The sequence below is a fragment of the Equus przewalskii genome, chromosome 31, assembly GCF_037783145.1.
Source record: "Equus przewalskii isolate Varuska chromosome 31, EquPr2, whole genome shotgun sequence".
Classification (NCBI taxonomy): Eukaryota; Metazoa; Chordata; class Mammalia; order Perissodactyla; family Equidae; genus Equus; species Equus przewalskii.
The window spans coordinates 25,370,028-25,391,645 of NC_091861.1; the positions used below are offsets into that span (position 1 = coordinate 25,370,028).

General features: G+C 34.3%; 1 protein-coding gene across 11 annotated transcripts in view; it reads right to left on the reverse strand.

The window, feature by feature from the left end:
• The window catches only part of DENND1B (DENN domain containing 1B), a 244,053-nt gene that overhangs the window by 21,576 nt on the left and 200,859 nt on the right, over nucleotides 1-21,618 (reverse strand). For 10 of the 11 annotated variants that reach the window (XM_008538111.2, XM_008538110.2, XM_070602421.1 and 7 more), the window contains 5 exons: nucleotides 21,106-21,196; nucleotides 14,942-14,982; nucleotides 14,141-14,209; nucleotides 9,825-9,881; nucleotides 8,861-8,968 (listed from right to left, as the gene is read on the reverse strand). In XM_008538111.2, the coding sequence (XP_008536333.1) occupies nucleotides 8,861-8,968; nucleotides 9,825-9,881; nucleotides 14,141-14,209; nucleotides 14,942-14,982; nucleotides 21,106-21,196 (366 nt within the window). Of the gene's footprint in view, nucleotides 1-8,860; nucleotides 8,969-9,824; nucleotides 9,882-14,140; nucleotides 14,210-14,941; nucleotides 14,983-21,094; nucleotides 21,197-21,618 lie in introns of those variants that run through there. The other variant, XM_070602427.1, reaches the window with a different exon arrangement.

The window sequence follows — 21,618 nt, forward strand, 5'->3', positions numbered from 1 at the left end:
AAACAGGAAGAAAACCATCATTTCTGCATCCCAGAATGCCTGGCAGAAAATAACAATTTGTCTACAAAAACTGCGTACTTTTGGAATACAGAGCTGTTGTTAATTTCACCAAAAGCCCTTAAAGTAATTAAAGAGGTAATGGGGAAAAACTCACAAGGTTAAACAGAACAGAAAATAGTAAGGAAAAATAATAGTGACGCGATACTGATGTAAAGTCTGGAATGAAATATTCATTATATTTACTAAATGGAAAAACTGAGTATCTTTGTTTTTGTTTCAAGACTTTGTAATAAATGACAGCCTTCTGTGGCAATAAATTTGAAGAGTAAAATTATAACATTAAAGAAATACATTTCAACCTAAAAATATCTTATAATATATACTGAACACGTTCATATAAGCGAGACTATCTTCCATTATGTCTTTCTAATACGCTAGGCATTGTTCAGTAGAGCTAAACATTTTAAAAATGAAGACCCGGCCAGTTATTGAAAGAAGGAGTTGGTTTTGAATTATTCCTCTGAAAGAATAATGTTCTTGAACAATTTTATGACAATATAAATGTCTCAATGTGTATTCTATTGTGTTTCTAAAAGAGATTACTCCGAAAGGCAAATTTTATAATTATAAATTTTATCTTGTGTCTTCTTTCAAGGAAAGAAAACATTACATAATGCCCACTAGAGGGCACCCTTGTAATCTCTAACAATTCTCGGGGAGGACAGTGGTGGGGCACAGATTTAACTACAATGAAATTTGACATGTTGGAGATCATTACTATTTCAACAGAAAAACAACAGAGAAAAAAGGACTTTGTTTAAAATTAACAATATGGTACTCATATTTTTCAAATTGGACTTAGATCAATTTTATAAATTAGTGACATTAGTACAGACTAAATGTATGCTATATGAAAGAGTGGCTTTGGGACAGAGATTCATAAAATGTATTTTCACTTAGGCAGTATTTTTTGTGGGCATCCTTTAATAGAAAGACATTCACTTATTTAAAAAAATCTGTATCATTTGAAACTTTCTAATAGATTTCCTTATCACTCTAATTCAACATTTTAGCTTGATCATAATAATAGTATTCTCAATACTGAGCCAAATTAAAAGTCCTAAAAAGAAAAAATGAAGGGTTTTTTGCTTATCATGATCTGGTTAAACTTATTTTCATTATTCGGTAAAATTTATATTAAGTATTCTTTCCAATTATCTGGGCCTCCTCCTCCACACACACACTTCTGGCCCCTCTCTCGGGTCACAATTATCTTTCCCATTGTGATTTACGATCACGTTTTTCTTGTCAGAATAAGCAAGTGGCTACTTCCCTCTGCAAACCAACAACTGTGCCATTTCTTTCTTGACCAACAAAGCAAAGCTAATCCGTAGACTGTATTTTTCCAAAGATCCCAACAAGTGCACATTTTCAGAAAACTACTATGTCACCTGAGCAAGAAGCAGTATCTTTAATTACACTCATTTTATTCCCAGAGTCCATCAAATTCCAATGAAGAAAAGTGTGTCATAAACAGAGTACTATAAACCGATCCTACTATGTGTGACAATCCCATTATTGATTATGCTGAGGAACTAAGTAATTTAGAGAAAATAAGTTTTTATCTTTTCTTAGAAGTTTCACAGCAACTTAATTTCATTTGTAGCATTTAAAATATGAGATTTAGGGGCCGGCCCAGTGGCCGAGTGGTTAAGTTCGCGCACTCCACTGCAGCGGCCCAGGGCTTTGCTGGTTTGGATCCTGGGTACGGACACGGCATGGCTCATCAGGCCACGCTGAGGCAGCATCCCACGTGCCACAACTAGAAGGACCCACAACTAAAATATACAACTATGTACCAGGGAGATTTGGGGAGAAAAATCAGGAAAAAAAAAAAGAAGATTGGTAACAGTTGGTAGCTCAGGTGCCAATCTTTAAGGAAAAAAAAAGAGATTTATTACCTGTAAAATGTAAACCACCTGATTTTTCATATTTTCTAAAACATATTTATATACTGGGATTTCTAAGTCCCCATTTAACCAAATGTGGCTTTGAAACACCCTACTTTCAAGTCTTTACATGCCAAAAAGGCACATATAACTTCTAAGTACATTCTTTGAAGATGGAATTACATTACTCATCAATTTTAAAATGAGCTCACTGCTGTTGTACTATATTCCACAAATCTATTAGGATGATTTATAAAACAATAAATATATAAAGACTCAAAAAGATAGCAAATTTTAATTTGAAGTGTGCATGTCAACTTGTATAATGGGTAAAAAATGGAAAATCACATAGATCATATTTTATGGTATAAATATCTTCCTTATTTATGCATCATATCTCAAATTATTAGTCTGTATGTGAATATACTTTAAAAATAGAATAAATGACCACTAGTTTAACAGCACTTGGTCTTAGCAGAAATTATGACTATTAAACATGTTTCTATTTGTCAACACTGTATTTGGGTTAAAGTCTTGACTACATTCCAAGTGTGGGTATTTATCAACAGGCACACTGCTTTACATCATATTACAAATGGAAAACAACGTTCCATTCATATTTTTTCATGCAGCTTTTACATAATTAATTGGACAGGTTGAAAATAAATGAGTGGATTGCTATTTGTCCCAGACATGAAATAGTTAAGAGTGCTATGTGTGCCAGGGTTTTAATAGGGCTTAACAACAAAAAGCTTCCATCCTCCACTTTCACTAGATTGTGTTGCGTGGTTTTGCTTGCTTAGGGCCATCCATCTGTTAATGTTGACTTGTAATACAGCTAAGCTCCTGTTTGCGGTTCACTAGTTTAGGGGTGTGTGTGTGTATGTGATGCAGATACAGAGACACACATTACAACTACTAGAATGAGTTAAGAATAGCTAATATTATTTTAAAAAGAGCAGTATCTTAGACCCATATAAATTTTGCACATTATTTAAAGGAATTTCTCATTGTTAGAGAATTCCAATAAATTCTTACAAGTAACTATTTTAAAACATAATTTTAGATGACAGATTTAGTCTAAACATTGTTCACGAAGTCTACGTATTTTGTTCTAAAATAAAACGGATGAAAGAAGGTAAGCATGTAGTCACGATTAAAACTGTTCTGCACCATGACCAGTGGCAGTATTCTCACTGGACCCAACTGGCCCTGTTTTCAATAAAACCAGAGGAGGATCCTTTCCCTGGAGTCCTGTTAGGCTGGGGCTGCTGTAGGAACTGTCATCTTCACACAAAAGGGAAAAGGGCTGGGTTTTACAAATGTGAAGCCTAATTGGGAGATCTTCATGGCTGTACCCTTGACATTTATTTAAGCCTCATCAACAAAACAGGAAATAACCATAGTAATTAGCAAACCAACACACAAATTTACTATTTGTTGGGGGATAGATGTAGATCCACAATCTATCCCAAAGATAGGTAAGTAATGGGACACAGGCTTAAAACAACATACATTGTGATTTTTGTTCTTTTCTACAGAACCCAGATTATGAAACCTTATTTTTTCACTTTAAAATACATTCCTGGAATTTAAATTACCAGAATCTCCTTTTGGTCTTATGAAAATACAGCATTTCATTTACACAAGTCTAGCTGGAAACTGGAAATGTAAAATACTTTACATAAATGAGATTGACTTCTCAAATGGATAAGCAGATGAGCTAAGGGTGAGATGGGTCAAGTCCATACTCTGTATTTAGATAATTGTACTGACAATAAAATGACATATGCGAGGACTTATAAACCAGGAGATTTCTCAATACAATAAGTTGTATATTTCTTTTCAAATCATAAACTGGGATCTAAAGTCATCCCCACTTAGAATGAAGACTGACAATTTTAGGGTCCCTGCCTTAGTGACTAGCAGATTGTTAGACCCTGGGAAGTAACTACCAAGAGAGAAAAAAAGTCATATGGTGCCACTGTTATAGAAGACCTGAAGTTCAAGATATGTGTTATATGTATAAATGGACAGCTGCCAATTTCTGAGCGCCTGTCATGTGGCCGATACTGTAATTATCTATAATGTCTACAGCATCCTAGGAAAATGACACATATTGTTATTACCATTCTACAAATGTAGAAAGTAAGGCTTAGGGATATTGTGTTTTGCTCAATGCTAAATGCTAGTACCTTTTTCAAAATCAAATCTTTCTGGCTCTAAACTCCATACCCTTGTCTCTAACTGCCTTTCCTCCATGAGCACTCACCCGACGCAAAGGCACAATAGTAATGATTAGGTACTTAAGCTCCAGAATCAGTCTGCTTTTCAATCCCTACTCTGCTATTTATTACCTGTAGAACTTTGGGCATATATATTAATCCCTCTGCTCCCGTTTCTAAATCTGAAAAATAGGGATAATAATTCCCATTCTGCTTGGATTGTTGGGAATTTTAAATTAATCATGTACTATATACAAACTTACAGAGACAGCCTCACTGTTAACCAAGGAACTGTCTCTCTTCCTCATGTTTTCCAAAGCTGCTCTACAGTACTTGTCATTATTTCAACTCTATACAAACTGAGGGTTGGAAAACAGTAGTAAGAACATCAAAATATCAGGATCACCAAATCCCACAGGTCCCTACAGAATCTTGTTTTTAGGCAACTGAATTTACCACGTGGCAAGTCTTTTAAGAGCATCTGGTTATCCGAATAATCAAATCTGAAATGGGGCCCAGAGCATTCTTCCTTACCAAGAGGCCAGTGCCAACACAAGAAAGTGACCCCACTCTTCTGGCTCAGTGAGCCTACAGAAAAGAGTGTACTCTACGTCTGTGTCCGCCTCTGGCCTTTTTCAGTTTTTTAAAGCAGTTCAACTCTCACGTGAAAGCTAAGGCAACAGCTAAGAAACTGAGCCATCTCTGAGAGAGGTATGAATGACCTGAGTGTTTGACATAATAGAAACTGCCCAGAAGAGACACAATATAGAAAACCAAACTCCCGTCTCCTGAAACATGAACATTGCCTCTCCTAGGAACTTGCACCAGACCATGAGCTCTTTGGACTGAATTCGTCTGTGGATGCACAGTATCCAGCCCCATTTCCTGGGATGGTGGTGCATTCCCTGAACAACTTTTCTTTTTAATCTTTGTGATTTATGAATCGTGGTAGCTGTGTTTTTCTCTTCCTTTTGCCTACTAAGCAAAGGAATGGGCCTTAGCTTCTTACTATGCTTTCTCTCTGCCTTGAATCTTATCTAAATTCAATGAATTTTAATCCTTTATTCTATGACTCTTCGTAAGATAGGTATTTTTGGAAATAGGTAGAATACAAATGAATAAAACATTAGTGTCTCTGACATATTTATTGATATCTACTCCTAGAAATGTTTACATATCTAATTGAAAATCTTCATGTGCTCAGATCCTAATACTATTACACGTGGAGAGCTGGGAGTAAGAGAACTTATGATTTGGAACCATCATGAAACAGTATGTTTGTGGTTCTAGCATCAGCTTTCTGTTTCTTCTGCATTATACTGGATCCTATTTCAGTTAAAGCACTGAGATTGGATTATCTGCAAAAGATGTACCAAGGAAGTTTCTGCAATATCAGACAACAAAGAAAAGGCAGTAGACTATGCCTCATCCCTCTGGGTTTCCCTGCCCAAAATGCAAACAGTAATATTATCTTCTAAGCTTACTTTTGCTGTAGTCTTTTTGTTTAAGTAGCTCAATTCTCATGTTAGAACGGAGGCAACAGGAACCCACTAGGATAGGCTGACCTTAAACTTGCCAAGCTTCAGACTTGTGGCACAAAGATCCAGCCTCTAAGTACTTAAAAATATATATATATATTTTTTTGGCAAACAGTGCTATAAGGCAATTAGAAATAGTAGAAATCTTTTGAAAAGTTGTCACAGTCCTTAAAACCTCTTGTCTTGAGACTGGCTTTTCCCTGTTCACCCTTACTGCCCTCCAGTATCCTTGGTAACGTGGTACTCTCCCTGCTTCTCTGGCTGGAGTTGAGTGAAGCAAGGATTAATGCATGATCCAAGTGGGCTGATTACATTCTTCCACAAGAAACTTGATTTGGGGGTTGTGGTTCATTCCTAGCAGCTGTTTGCACTGAGGGCCTGTAAGCTCAGTGTCAGGAGCACAGAGAAGCTAAGAAAGTCACTCTACAGAATGCACAGTGAACAAACAAGCAGAGAGAATAGGCCAGGCGAGAGACAGAGAGACAGAGAGAGAGAGAGAGAGAGAGAGAGAGAGAGAGAGAGAGAAGAGGAGGGCAGAGGGGGGGCGTTCTTCCCTGACTGCTTTTTCCGTTTTCTAGTTCTAATCCTACCAGAGGCAACCCACAATCACGCACTTGGATGTCCTAAGGAACGCCCATATCCTAATAATAAAGGCCCTGGTGTTGTCTTATTTCATTTGTGTGTGTTTGCTAACACTATGAAATTAAAGAAATAATTCAAATCAGGGATTAGATAACAGTCTCAATTTGAATGTACCATGGTCTGCTTTTATAAATAAGCTGCTGACCACAAGTTGACTATCACATCAGAGCACTGTAAATGTCAGCTCAAAGAAGTAAACAGACATTCTTGTACTATTGTATTCTTGTACTATTGTACATTCTTGTACTATTGCAAGAAAACAGGCATTCTTGTAGCTTCAGGAAAAAAAATTAAGGGTGGAAAGTAGCAAGGAAAAAGACTGCCAAAGGGCCAAAAATTTACCTCTTTGCTAAGCATATATGTGAATCTAAAACTAAACAATCAAATTTCAATTATAGAAAAAATACAAACAAAGCAAAACATTAAATTATGATATTATTGGGTCAAATGATTGGAAATATGAACGCCTAAAAAATTTAGCTGTTAAAATACATATAAACAGATGTATATACCTGTTTATATAATGAGATACATGTATACAAAGACACATATATACTGGGACTGAAACTCAGATATTTATCACTTGAAAAGTAAAGACTGTTATCCAGACACTAAAAGCATGTGTGTAATAAATCTACGTACAGTGGTTTAACAAATTCCCACATACCAGGTAGGAAAAATGTATTATAATTCTTAAAAGAATAAGCCCTACTTATTTTAATTCTTGTTAGAGATCATTTGTCATGTCCACCTGAAAACCATAAAATGCTAATTAATGAATGCAAATTAACTGAATTAATACTATTATAATAAATGACAGCCATGAGGATTCAGGATAAGTATGCAATGAATGTAACCTACTATTCTACTGCAAGGTTTTCTGTAACCTAATGCAATTTTCTTTATCAGAAATGTCTCTAGGAATTAACAGAAAACAAACAAAAACAGAAATAAGCAATATATTTTAGAATTATATTATCATAGAAATACCACTCCATGTTAAAGGAAAGGAAGATTTAAAAATATAAATACGAGGAGCTGAAAATAATCTTGTTAACTAAAACTGACATTTAGAACAGGTGTATCTCCAATTTAAGCATTTTCTTTTTCACCTTAAAGCAGCCTATAGGTAACAAAGATTCCACATTTTTTCACATAAAAATCTATTAAACATGGTAAATATAAGCTAAATCTTCCAATACTAAGTCAGGAAACATTTTGTGAAAGTTTTTAAGATGTTAAAGCTTGAGAACAGAAAGATAGGAATTGGACAGGCTAGTGATGGGAGAAAAACCAAGAAATCAACTGCAAATCCATCATTCATTTAGAAGTTAGTAACTGTTTTCCAGTTAACTTTAGTAGCTAGAAAAGGTTTCTACACTTGAGAAATAATTATTTTCTTAAAAAGCTTATTTTAGGTCATATGTTCAAGCATTCACACCAATATGCTGCAATTAAACAATACTAACATATGAAAATACAAGCTTAACAAATAGATAAATCACAGAGAAGACATTTAGTGTGTTATAAAAACAGTCCCATGAAGGTAGAGATGTTTTCATGCTTTTCCTAAAATAACTGGAATAGCACCTGGTGCACTACTTAGGTCCTGAGTGATTGAATGAATCACTTTACAAAGGCTAAGGTTTTAGTACGGCCTCACTGATCCTCTCCCCAATCCTAAGGACACTTGGAAGTCCTGTAGGGCCATCTCTATTCATGTAGTATCTGCACACCCAGGAAAGCCACCTGCATTAGAGATGGGTTCTGGTCCCGCTCTGCCAGTAACTACTTATGAGTCCAGTGATGTGACCATTCTGGCTATCGACTTCCATCAATGAAGCTTTGCAGCTGCTTCCAGTGCTATAATTTTGTAACTATAATCCACTCAAGAATTTTTTTAAAAGCTAGTTTTCTAAGGCCACTTAAAATATGACTTGGTGTATACAAATTTTGCTTTGTTACAACCTTCAGAAACAAACTTATGAGGCAAAATCAAAGACACGTAGAGCTATGATTCTGAACACTTTCTCACTTTAGGACAACATTTTAAGCAGTATGCGCAAATAAGCAGAAACTTTAAATATTTATAGCAAATAAAATATCTAACTTTAGAAAAAGACAGACATAAATCACTTCATATTCTAATTTCTACAGATGATTTTAAAGGTCAAATTCTCATTACAGTCTCATTTTATTTTTGTAATAAAGGAAATGTGTGATTTCCCACTCATCATCAAGCTCCTCATACTCCACAGCAATCACGTTTGTCTCTCCCCTCCCTGGACTGTGAGCTCCATGATAAAGGACGCAAGACTGACATCTGGAACTTCTTACTCCCAATCCCCTTGCAGCTTCCCCAGACACCACCTACTCATCTCCCTGACCATAACTGCAGGTTTTCTTATCATATGATACAAAATTAATGGGTGCAAAATTGTTCCTAAAGAATTAATTGGAATCACATAACTTGAGAATTTGGAGACACGAGGGTAAATAACCTTACCTTGGAAAGCTTACGCTTTTCTAGGTTTCCTCCCTTTTCATTGTGTAATGTGTAAACTGGTGTATACTGTACAGAACCAGAACAGCTCCCATAATCTTCCTCATTTTCCTACACAGGAAGAAATATACAAGTAACTATTTTAAATGTTCCTTGTATTACTAAAGTTATTTGATTAATAGACAACGTGTCTGACACAGATGCAAATAACAAAATAACACTTCAGGTATAAGTCTAAAGAACCTATTTAGTAAGAAAGTACATTTTTCTATATTGTGAATTAATAATTTCCAAAATAATGTGACTATTTTGAATAATTTGAATAAAATTTATATGAAGATCATTTACTCTCCATCACTACAATGGAAGTTTTTAAATAGTATTTTTTCTCCAAAGGTAGAAACTCAAGACCTAACAACTAATAAAATCTGTGAAGATGGGATATGTAATCAAATCAAATAGACACATATACATACACATAGATATTCATATGTATGCAATATTCAGAAATCCAAATACACATCATCAAATGCAATCTTTTGTAAATTAAGAACATACTTCAACTTAAAGTAGCTACTATTGGAAAGATCCTATAAAACCAAACGATGGTATTCCTGGTTTAATTCGGCACCAAAGATCAACTTTTTAAAAACTTTCTCAGCTTGAAGCAAGAATTTCAATTGTGATATCAAAGCAATCAACTTTATGAAAACATACATCCTGTTAAAGAATCTTTGAAGATCTCCGCAGTTCTGTGATAAAATATGCAAACAATAAAGAGATTATTCAGTGGATGCATATAGAATGGCAGGTAGTTGCCAGAGGGCCTCTTATGAAAAATACATTCATGAACAAAGGGCTAAGCATATTTCAAAAGTCATTAAAAACATAAATCTCCTGTGATTTGTAAAGTATAGGCTTCACGCTAACACAAGAATCAAGGTAGAATAAGAAAATGATGACGCACCTTGTGTTTGAGCTTACTCTTCACTTCTTTTATTCCCTGCTTTGCGTGGTTTTTTGCCTAGAAAATGACAACACAAGTGTCTGTCTGGTTTTATTACCACTTAAAAGAATAAGAACATGAAATCTCATTTAACAAAAATTGTTCTCAAATTATTTAGAAAAAAAACTATAATCTAAAACTATTTTCAGGGATACCATACCACTTATTATTAGACCTAAATTAGTTTGTGAAAACATGATTAGTCTATATGTGCATACAATATCATGCAAAGACTGATTTTCAGCCTATTTTGCCACCTAAACTATAAGAAATACAAAAGAGTCAAGCAGACTACTAATCCCCAGTCTTAATTTGAAACTAACTAGGGCAGAAAAAGAGAAAGCACATCACAGCAGGAGGTTATTTGGGCAAATGTTTGGACTTTAAGAAAATCAGGCAACTTCACAAAACTATAAAAAGTGCTTTTACAGGCAGACACAAGTTGTTATTAGCAGAGCTATCTTAACGTTATGACTATTTCATATATAGTTTTTCTCACAAAAGTTAGAAGTCATGTAACAATTTAAGGGCCATGCTCATGTTCCATAGGGAATCTGGCTCCAGCACTTGAGCCTCTCAGGTTGTCCTCTCAGGTTGTGTGGGGTATAATTTAACTAAAAGCAACTGGGGGCTTTCAGAACAGCCTTAGCCTCTGTTCCATTGGAAATTCCCACTCACAGTGACCAGAGCGGAATGAAGAGAAAAGAAATTCACATTTACTTTGTGTTTCCTCAGTACGTGACTGGGTGCTGGGTACCTAGCATGCATTATCTCATTTAATCATCACAAGGACTCCACAAAATTAGTACTATTGTTATTACATTTTACACATAAGGGAAGTGACTCAGAGAGTGTAAGTCCTCATAGCCTAGATTCAAATCCTGGTCATTTAATTCCTAAGTCCAACTTCTTCCCATCTCAAAGGAGACAGAGGATCTAAGGTTTTTAAAATACATCTGCTGAATCTAAGCCTCAAGAGAGAAACAGCATTATGAGTCTCATTCTACAGACATGGCAACTAAGGTCATGTGGACTTAAGACTTTCCATCTCCAAAAGTCCCTGCTCCCTCTATCAAACCAGCCTGCTTTCCCAAGTCACTTCTAGGAAGAGTAAACACGTCTTCCCACGTTCACTGAGAGGAAGGATCTTATTTATTTCCCGTTAATATCTACAGTGCCCAGCAGAGTATTTGGCATGTAGTAACCGCCCAAGAAATGTTTTGAACTGAACTAAACAATTATTTCCTTATTGTAAATGAGGCAAAACCAAAATATATTAGACCCAGTAAAATATAACTAAAAAGACAAATAACACTAAAACTATATTTCCATGGTTCTTTAGAATCAATAAAGCATTTTTACTTTCATAATTCTAGTGATAAAGCCACTGATTCTATCTAAAGTGTCCTATATTAATCCCTACATTCCTATTAAGTAAAAATGCGTAATTACAAAAAAATACTTCCTGTTCCCATCTCCAAGAATTTGTACCCATCTTTACTCATACTTGGACTATATTCTAGTTTACCTAGATATCCTCTTTCTTTCAAAATCCACCTGATTCACACTCATCTTTTCAGATGCTCCTTGGTGTATAGAGTTGACTCTAGTGTCAGTCAAGGTTCTGAAATTCACGTGCTGATTCATTTAAATGTCCACTGCTCTACTTCCTCCACTGACCTCTTTCAGAGTGTCTGGAAGATGGGTTGCAGGTTCTCTCTGTCCTTTTCAATTTACCAAGCTGAAATTTACCAACAAACAAGCATTCTCTACAGCAAAGCAATTATTTGCTTTTGGCTTTGGCTAATAATTTAGAACGCAAACTCCTAACAAGAAATTTGACTTAGAAAATCTGTTAGCCAAATCATGTATGTATTCACTTTGCTGTTGTTTTTAGATTTATAAGAGTATGTATGTTGACTCTAGTTTTCTTTATAGCCCCTATAATAAGCACAGAAAAACAATAGCATAGAAAGCATAGAAAAAATGTTCTCAATATAGGACAAAATCATTATTTCCTCAACAAATACACACTACTTCTGTAGCATGTTCAAAGCACCAAGCAAAGGGACAGTGACACAAATATAAAAGTAGAGCCAGCATCTCTCTTAGGCATAGCACCTGCCGTGCTCACTACTCTAATCCAACAACCACTCAAGGCTAGTTCATGAGAGTACTCAAATAATTTGTTGAATGAATGAAACAGTTAAACACATGGTTCCCAGTGTTAAAAAATTTACTACCTATAGTAAAACAAGGTAAACAAATTCTGTTATACCACGCAAGAAAAATTAGGAGTTTTGTTCACAGCAATTTGTGGTCAAAGGAGGAATTTCAGAGTTCACATTTCAGAATATGAGCAATCTGGAAAGAGGAGTTCTGGACAACTATGAAGGTCACAAATTGACTTATTTACTTGCCCCAAACCTCTTGATTCATGTATGACACGATCACAAGATAAATGATAAAAGTGACTAAGTATGTTTTGAAGACCTCAATTTGCCTGAAATTAATTTAGGGAATAATCTTCCAAAGAGTAGAATTTTTCATTTGGGAACATTATACTGTTCCACAAAGAAGGATTCAAAATAAAATACAGATTTGAAGGATAAAAATTTAAAATACAAATAGGTTTTGAACATGTTTGCTTTATTTCTGTGCTTCTATAGAAGATATGAGTGAAATTAAGGAGAAAAACACACACTTAGCAAAATAATACAAAAAAACTTCTCTAAGCCTGAAGGAAAACTTCAAGTATTTGCTCAAGGAACAAAATGAAGGGCACCTGACTGTGAAACCTTTTCTAGAATTTTAAACGTGAGGAATAAGGCTCAATGTTAGTTTGATTTTTCACATGACTGCTATGTCGTATTTCATTGTGAAAAATTAAAATCTCTTCAAAAGCTGTATATAAATTAAACCACCAGTATTATAGTGAGATAGTGATCTACTCAGAGAGGTTCATAGCAAAGCCATGGAACAACCAAATAAAAGGCAGAGGCTGATGTTTCCAAGGCAAAATGATTACCTCTCCTTACTTTTACTTTATAAGAAGGCTCCAAATAGTTCAGAATTTTGGCACTGTATTTTTGAATCCACTCTGTAGATGAGCTTCCCTGCTATAAAATCTAATCTTGAAAAATATGATTTTTTAAACAGAAATGGTGGCTCCATACATATGAAAACTGTAAGTCAAAAAAAGAATGTTAAGTTCTAAACTTATTAAAATACATTATTCTATTATTAATTCAATCCCATCAATTCATTTCTGAGAAAGCATCTGAAGATAAATTCTTATAAAATCAAAACTACTGCCCTGAATATTTTTAGAAATATAGAATATATATGACCTACTGAACTAAAAAAAAATCTTATTGAATACCAACCCACTAGCTCCTCCCTCAAGAAGCTACTAGTCTTAATATTAGAGATATAGATGTACACAGACAGAATAAGGGCTGAAACAGGCATGTCTCCAGGTCCTACAGGAACACAGAAGAAGGGATATTAACTCTTTTTGCATGGGATTGGGAAAATTTTTCAGGGGAACTAATGTCTCAAATAAGTCTTACAGGATGGGTTGGTGTTTACTAGATAGATAAAGGCCAAGAAATGGATGTTCCAAGTAGCAGAAATGGCTTGTGTAGAATAGAGAGGCAGAAGAGAACATCTTGAACTCATGAAATGAGGAACACTCAGTACCTTCAGAGACAGGGAGGCTCAGGGGATGGGAGAAATGAATCAGGACACAAGAGGAGTCAGGACTTGAAGGGTCTCAGTTATCATGTTAAGGAGATTTTTATTATTTATTTATTGTTGTTGCTATTGGTATTGTTATTATTTTACTATCAGCCACGGAGAATCACTGAAGAATTTTAATCATGGAGAGTCAAAGTATCTTTGAGGGAAGAGAACTTGCCATATTTTTCTATTTTTTTCTCTTTGAGCCTCAAGTACACCATGAGAATTTAAAATATGTTGAAATAATCAAATCTCTAAAAATAGTACTTCATCATGGACTGTTTCAATCTGAGTGTACTGTGCTAATAGCTTTGAAATAAAATGAAGAACCATTTTTAGATTACATAAAGGAAATATCCTCTCTATACAATGATACAGTTTTAATAACTGAATTTGCTTTGGTCAATATTAACTCTAAATTTTTTAGAAAGCTTATTTAAAAGAAAAATAGAAAATATTCTATATTTCCATGTCTATCTCCTAGGAATACATAAAATTTTATTAATAGAATTTTTAAATATCAAAAGAAAACTTACAAATTTATATGCTGTCCGTACAGCAGGAGTTGCTTTCGTCACTGCTGTGTTGAACAATGCACCTCCTTTCTGCAAAAAAAAAACCCAGAAAAAACATATTTCCAAAAATTTTTGGCCAGATTGTCCCGAAAACAAAGCATTATTAAAAGTATAGAAACAGAGCTTTCCTCACAAGCTAAACAACATCATACAAAAATTATTTTATGTTTAGTGTTTTCAAGCTTTTATATACTATAGTAGTTTCACACAAAATGTAAACATTCTACTCTTCTAGTTGGTGTAATACATCATTTAAAAATGCTTTCATCTTTGCAGTTTAGGCAGACTTGGGCAACATGACCAGTAATAGGTATATATTTAAAGCTTAATAAAAATGGAATAACAATCAACTGTTTATCAACTCTTTTAATGCTGGGCGATAAAATCTGCATCTGTGGAAGAGTTTTATACTTAAAAAAAATCACATTAACAAAAGCACATTACCAGAAGTGATAAAACTGCCATCAAACCCTACCACTCCACCTAACTCCTTGTTCTGGAAAATAATATAAGGTGACAGCAAAATCTTGCTTTTCAAAACAAGCCATATTTATCTCTGAATAAAAGCTTTCCCTTTTACAATTTTCTTTATGAATATCAACAAACTATATGCATAAAATAAACATTTAAAATGTAAGAAAATATGTATTTTAAATATTGACAATAAACAGCATAAGTACAAATAGCATACTTGAACCAAAGAGTTCTCCACATATTAGAGTGAAAGAAAAAAAAAAGGAAACTTTGAAGGCTTATTATCACCTTGACTGTATGCACCCATTGTTGATATGACCTCGGGTTTCCTAGAATATATAAAAATAAGATGTCAGAAATATTTGATCAAAAATAAATCTATAAACCAAAATTCATCAAGAACTATTATTTCCAAGATTTTAGTAAGCAAATTTTATTTATCTGTAATGTTGTGAAAGAAATAATTACATCTTAAGAATTACTAAACTACTTTAATTCCTAGGAAAACAGTAATTAGAATAGACATTTTTCTTTACTCACATGTGAAGCTCATATGTTAAAGTATTCTATGTTCTTTCATTTTATAATTATCTTCGGAAGGGAAAATATAACTTCTCTTTTGAAATCCAAAATTCCTGTGTCTTTTAAACTGATTTTTCAGTATTTATGTCTATGTTGTTCTGTAAAAGTTTGGCTCTTTTACACAATTACATTCACTTTAAAACAATATTTCAAGTGTACAGGGAAAGAAAAAAAACTAGAAGGGAATTCAGAAATGCAAAGAACCTAGCAAATTTTATTTTAATGCAATTAAATTGCAGTTATCGTTCTGAAAATATTCTCTAGTTGTAAATCCAAATTTGGAAGATATTACCCAGGGAAATATGAAGCGAATGTAGCTTTTAGGCTACCAAACATCATGATTATTAGAAAGCTCAAATGCTGACAAAACCAGTTCTAATAAAACTAGTAACCATATATTTGGCTCCAAATACGATAAATAATTTAGTCAGTAAGATGATGTGAGAAGGCAAAAAAAAAGCCACACAACGAACGTTTTATATCAACTGACTTTAGTTAGATTTCATCTACCTTCTTCGTTGTTTAAATGCTTAAATACTCCCACAATAAAAAACAAAGCCCCAACAGCTACTCAGAGACTATCGAGTACAAGGAATCCCTGAAACCGATGGTGTTCTCCTCTCGTGTGTGGTTGTGGCTTTTTAACAAATGCACCACCGTGCTGTTACAAAACAGAGGCAGAAGGATCCTAGCCCAAGAATTTCTTTCCAGCTGTTACCTTTGCATCCTTAATCAACATCAGGCAAAAAGTGTCTGGCTCTGGCTCCACTCCTGTACTTAAAGTCTTTCCCTAAGATGTCAAGAAACAACCCTCATTTTGAAAAACATCTCTCAGCACTGCATTGCTCCTTGTTTGGAAGAAGAAATACGGAGAAAATATTTTTTCTAATCTTGTGAAATGATTATAGCAAAATGCATCTACCTAAAAGAGCCTATGTAAAAATAATTTGCACTGTGTAAAAAGACATGAGTTTCAGGGGGTATTTGGCCTGACAAATTTTTTCAGTTATATTTCCCTTGTAAAATAGTGAAAAAACCAAGTTATTCTATCAATTTATTTCTCAAGGAGATTTTATTAACAAAAAAATAAACAGATTGTCTTTATCCAAATTGTTCATGTACTTTTTACTTTTCTATTAAAAAAATTTGGGTGGAAATCACATATTTAAGACAGTTATTATTCACAGTATCCTGGAAAAGTGTTTTACTTTCATTCTTTTCCCAAAATGAACTTAAGAAAGCAGAAAGAGAAACACCAACTTGTATATGACAACTATTTAGCATTCTGGAACACCTGTCATTCCAGAAAACAATTATTTTTAAACCTCTGAACCACAAAGAAAACAGCTATCATAAAACCGGAGCAGTCACAGAAAGGTCAGTGTCTTACTCAGAGTTGTGAGGAATAAAAACAGCTCCTCTTCAGCTCTTTACAGGTGATAAACTGTTTCTACGTACATTATATTATTGGAGTTGTATTCTTTTCCTCTAAAACAGGCAAAGCAGGTGGTGTCACAGGCAGTGCAGTTCAGTGAGAAGGAAGTGGGACCCGCGAGTTCAGGCGCACTCTATCCTGTGTACTATATGATGCGGTACTAGGCCTTAACCTGGCTGCTATATCTTGTATCTGGTACCCAGCACATCTAGACACACCGTAAATATTAGCTGTTATTATCAGTAACTTGCCAAATGAGAAAACTGAGGTTGTGAGGTGATATATTACTTGCCCAAGTTCACAAATATAGCAACTGAGAAAGAGTAAAATCTAGGTGTTTTAATGCTTGGTTCATTATTAGTCCTTCAACTCTGAAATGCCACCTCTTAAGACTGCTAAATAAAATATGATGACACAAGTTACATGGAGATTTCCTCTATCACCTCAAAGTAATTACATTAGAAAGAAAAGGAGCTGCTCAAAGCTAATACCTTGAGAAGAAACAGTTGATAGAATCACCAATAATAATCTGGAATTCTGTGGCATAGGAAGTCCCTAAACAAACTGCTCAAGATGATAGGGAAACATGTGGTACAAATTAGGTAGATTCCTGTTAAAAAAATTTTTAAAGGTTAATTGTCTCTAAATTTTAGTGCTTTTAAGATTGAAGGCTCCTACTTCCACAAAGTTTATGAGACAAGCACATTATTCTTTGATAATGTTTTTTTTTCAAAGGCTGTTTTTCTTCTTAAAAATGAATCCGAATGCCAAAAAGATCCCTCAGAGTCCTTCTTTTAAAGTAACTGGATTATGGAAATAATAATAAGCATTATTAAGGAAATTCTTAACGTTGTTCTTGTTAATCAAACAAGTGATTTTCTCACACTCAAGGACAAAATATCTTTGTTTTTCACTTGTGCAAAGACTTTCTCTTCAAATGTATTTGCTTAAATTCCAGTAATTTGCAGTTACTTACCAAAAAATGTAAATTGGTCTAAATTGTTCAGTGTGGCCAGAAAACTGCCACTAAAACTGATGATTACCTACCACCCTTCAAATTCCTTTGGTACCTTAGTCAGTAGAAAAAGAAATAGAATTAAATAAATATAAGACTACTCAGATTATATCAGGAAACTACTGAAGAAATGAATGCTATCAGTGGAGGGTAACCACACACTTTTGTATAAAAATCAATCTGAGAATGTGTCTCCTTTTTAAAGTTTAAATAATTGGATGTGGATTTAAGAATTAGTTTTATTTAAACGGAAAAAGAAAATGTGGGTTAAAAAAACATGTTCTTAACTACTCAGTAGTCCTTAGCTGCTTTTCCACACATCAATATTTGTGTTTATCTAACTGCATGCTTTGTTCTACTCATGTTCTCTTTCATTACCTTTTCACCTCTATGGTTAGATCTTCCCTTTACAAATTTCCTGATATTCTCATCACTTTCCTCTTACGTTAAGGTTGAATAGTCTCATGAAATGAATCAGGAGTAACATAGATTTCCTTAACAGTGCTGACCACGGGGACTCCCAGGACAGAAAACTGTTTTGACAATCTGCACGCATTCAGTCTCTGACCATAGTTCTAGATTCACTACGAATCTACGTGTTCTATATATGACTGTCCTGCACTGTACACTTTTAATCAGAGCCACGATAATTACAAAGCTCCACCATATTCATATTCATTTCATAATGCATGCATTATAGCATATTTATGCATGCATATTAGTAACAAAAATAGTTTATAATATAAACTGCCACTGCAATGACACAGAAAGGAGAGAAATTGGATGCTTCTCTGAAATTCCTAATTATTTTTGCTTACACGAACATAATTTTTTCTTCAGCATCAGTGAATGTTATTTCTCCAATAGTGATCTTTCTGAGGGTTTTACATGTAAAGTCTTCAAAAGAGACAGGAATCTTGCTTTTATCCAATCAGAGTAGAGAAGGCTTGAGTACTGCTCTTGTTTACTGAACGTCTTCTAATTAAGAAGATCTCTTATCAAAGCAATATATTATAGTTATTAAAGCAAGAGCTTTGAAGCCAGGCAGACACATGTTGAGTTCAGACTCTGGCACTACTAGCTGTGTGACCTTGAGCAAACTACTGAGATGAATGCCCTCATAAAAGTAAGGATAATCAAAGTACCTCATAGGATGCTGTGAGGATTAAATGAGATAATATCTACCGAGCACTTACAGGAGCTTCTGCCACATATTCATATTCAATAAGTATGAACAATTATCGTAGTTATTACTATGAGAGAAACAACAGTTATAACAGTTTACTTCTTTGAACAATAGTTCAACCTCATGACACAGACATATTCTTTCTCACAAACGTAGTTTAGATGACAAATGTTTGGAGCTGACCTCTATATTTTATAAAAATATAACCACCATATATTTTTATATGGTTCCAAAAATAGTATATATATATATATTTTTTATTGGTAAGAACATTACCAATTTTTATTAGATTACTTATCTTTTTATTTCAAATCCTAATGAATTCTGCTTTATTTTCTTCTAAGAATAATCTCTATGTATCTCTAAGATAATAACCTAAAACATAACAATTACAGAATAATACTTGACAGCCAGGAATGATCTTTCTTGAGGTACCTATTGAAATTAATACTTGTTGAACTATGCTTTCTTTTTGGATCAGTACTGGCTCCCCCAAATTAAGATAAGAGTTCAAAACCTTTTCCACTTTAAGAAAAAACAACAAAGTGGTTGGCATTAAGTTGTACTGAAAATGCAGAGTCTCTAAGTCAGATGCTAACTGGTGATCAATATTCTCCCAATCAGAGTTAGTGAAAAATTTTAGTGACCCTCCTCCCAAGCAGAAAAGCCACCACCCCTCTACTGCAGAGATATCTGGACTAACGGTTAAGACTACAGAATTTACCTCTACAAAAGGATCATACTTCTACCCCATTACTGTCACAAGGTGTCATCTTCAATTCCATATAAGATACTAGCCCCACAGGTTATAAAGATAATGAGACAGCAGTTATGTAAATACTGACTAGATGCCTCAAGCAATTTGTCCATGAGCTGACAATATTTTGCTTGTTTAAGTTGAAAAGTAAAAAAGCCATATTTTAACAAAAGTTCCATTGAAGCTAAATTTTTACCCATAAGCTGAGGAAAGCAAGGAGCTGAATGAATCCACATTCAGCTTACTTGCTGAGTCAAGTAAACGAAGTTTTTCCCAAAGCTGAGTGCTTCCAATGAAATGCTGTGCTTACATCAGATGAAGGCCCACAAGTGCTTAGCTCATTTGTACCTCTTTCAATGAACAAATCGTTTCAACGGCTTTTATATTTTTATGGTGCAAAAATAAATCTCATTTAAGAATAAAATTAAATTTGGGGAAATCTGTAAATGAATGCTTATTACTATTTGTCTTTCCGTGTTTTATTTCTCAATTCTAGCAACTATTTATTCACACAGATTTTTCTTTCCAAATTAAACCTATAGATAAGAGGAAAAAGTTACTATTATACCAGGTGAAGATGAACATCCCAGGGGTTTTTGTTTGTTTAGTTCACCCCAAGTCCAGATCAGTGCCTAGTACATAGGAAACGCAGCAAATACTGGCTGGAGGAATGAATAGGGCATTTCAAGGTCTCAAGCAAAATTCTCTGCAGAGTCAGGACTATACACTAGAGTAATCACTTACAAAGTCTCAGTTCATTAGTCATTAATTGCACAGATAATTATAACACTGGATACGTACATGTCAAACAATGTAATATTTAATTATATTAAAGTTAACTGTATTAAATAAAGATGGGATATCGTCTAACTGATGTTTCACACACAAAAATAATATGACTCCTTCCATTGCTTTAAGTGAAGGCTTTCCACAATGACACGTGTAAGCACATGGGATGGTAAACTGAAAAATTTTTTCCTAATTGTACAGTGGTCTGCAAAGCAAAAAAAAGTAAAGCCTTCAATAATAATACACTTACTTAAAAATGTAGACGCAGTTGTGGTATTCAAACCTTTCTTTTCTGGATTATATTACAATCTACTATGTTCAACTATAACCTCAGTTCTTTAATTCTAACTCAGTACTGGACATCACTAGTAGTTTTCTAGCAGAGAAAACAAGGCAGTGGGAAAGGCAGGAAGATATAAACTAACTGTATTTCTTATTTCCAGTAATATTAAGAGATTATCCAAGAAAACAAATACCAATTCATGAGACCACCTTAATGCTCTGAATAACACATATCTGGCAAAATAAGTTAAGACTATAGCTCTTATAAGATGAAAAACTGTATCTAAGATATTATATGTTTAGGAGAAAATAGTTGTTTATGAAGTAGATTACATTATACATAAGTGCAAAAATCAAGATAATTGCTATTCAGAAAATGGACAATCACACTGGAACTAGTCTTTACCTCCACAAAAGCCACCTGAAGTGATCTCCTCTTCAAATACATCAGAGAAACCCCTTCCTGCATTTAGTTTTGCCAGTCGACCATCGATAAACTGAAATTAAAAAGTGTCAAATACGTTAACTTTCATTTACTTCATAAGGTCAAAATTTTACTTACATCAAAAATACTAACAGCAGACAATCACATAAATATAAATTATGCACATATATATGGATACACACACATATACGTGACAGGAAAATTCTCAAACAACTGAAACAGCAGGTGCTCAGCACAGACTCTAAACTTCATTAACAAGAAACAGAAAGAGCAGTAGTCAAGATCACAGGATGATCTGGACAGGTGCTCAGTGCACAACCTCTGCAGAGGGGTTTGCACAAGGCACTGCTGTCATGCCCAGCCTTTTGCCCACAAGGCTGTGTCCTCCCTCACCAGGCCTCAGTTTTCTCAGTATCTGACTCATAGCACTGCTGCAAACAAATTAAACTAACCTAGGTAATGTGCTGAGCACAC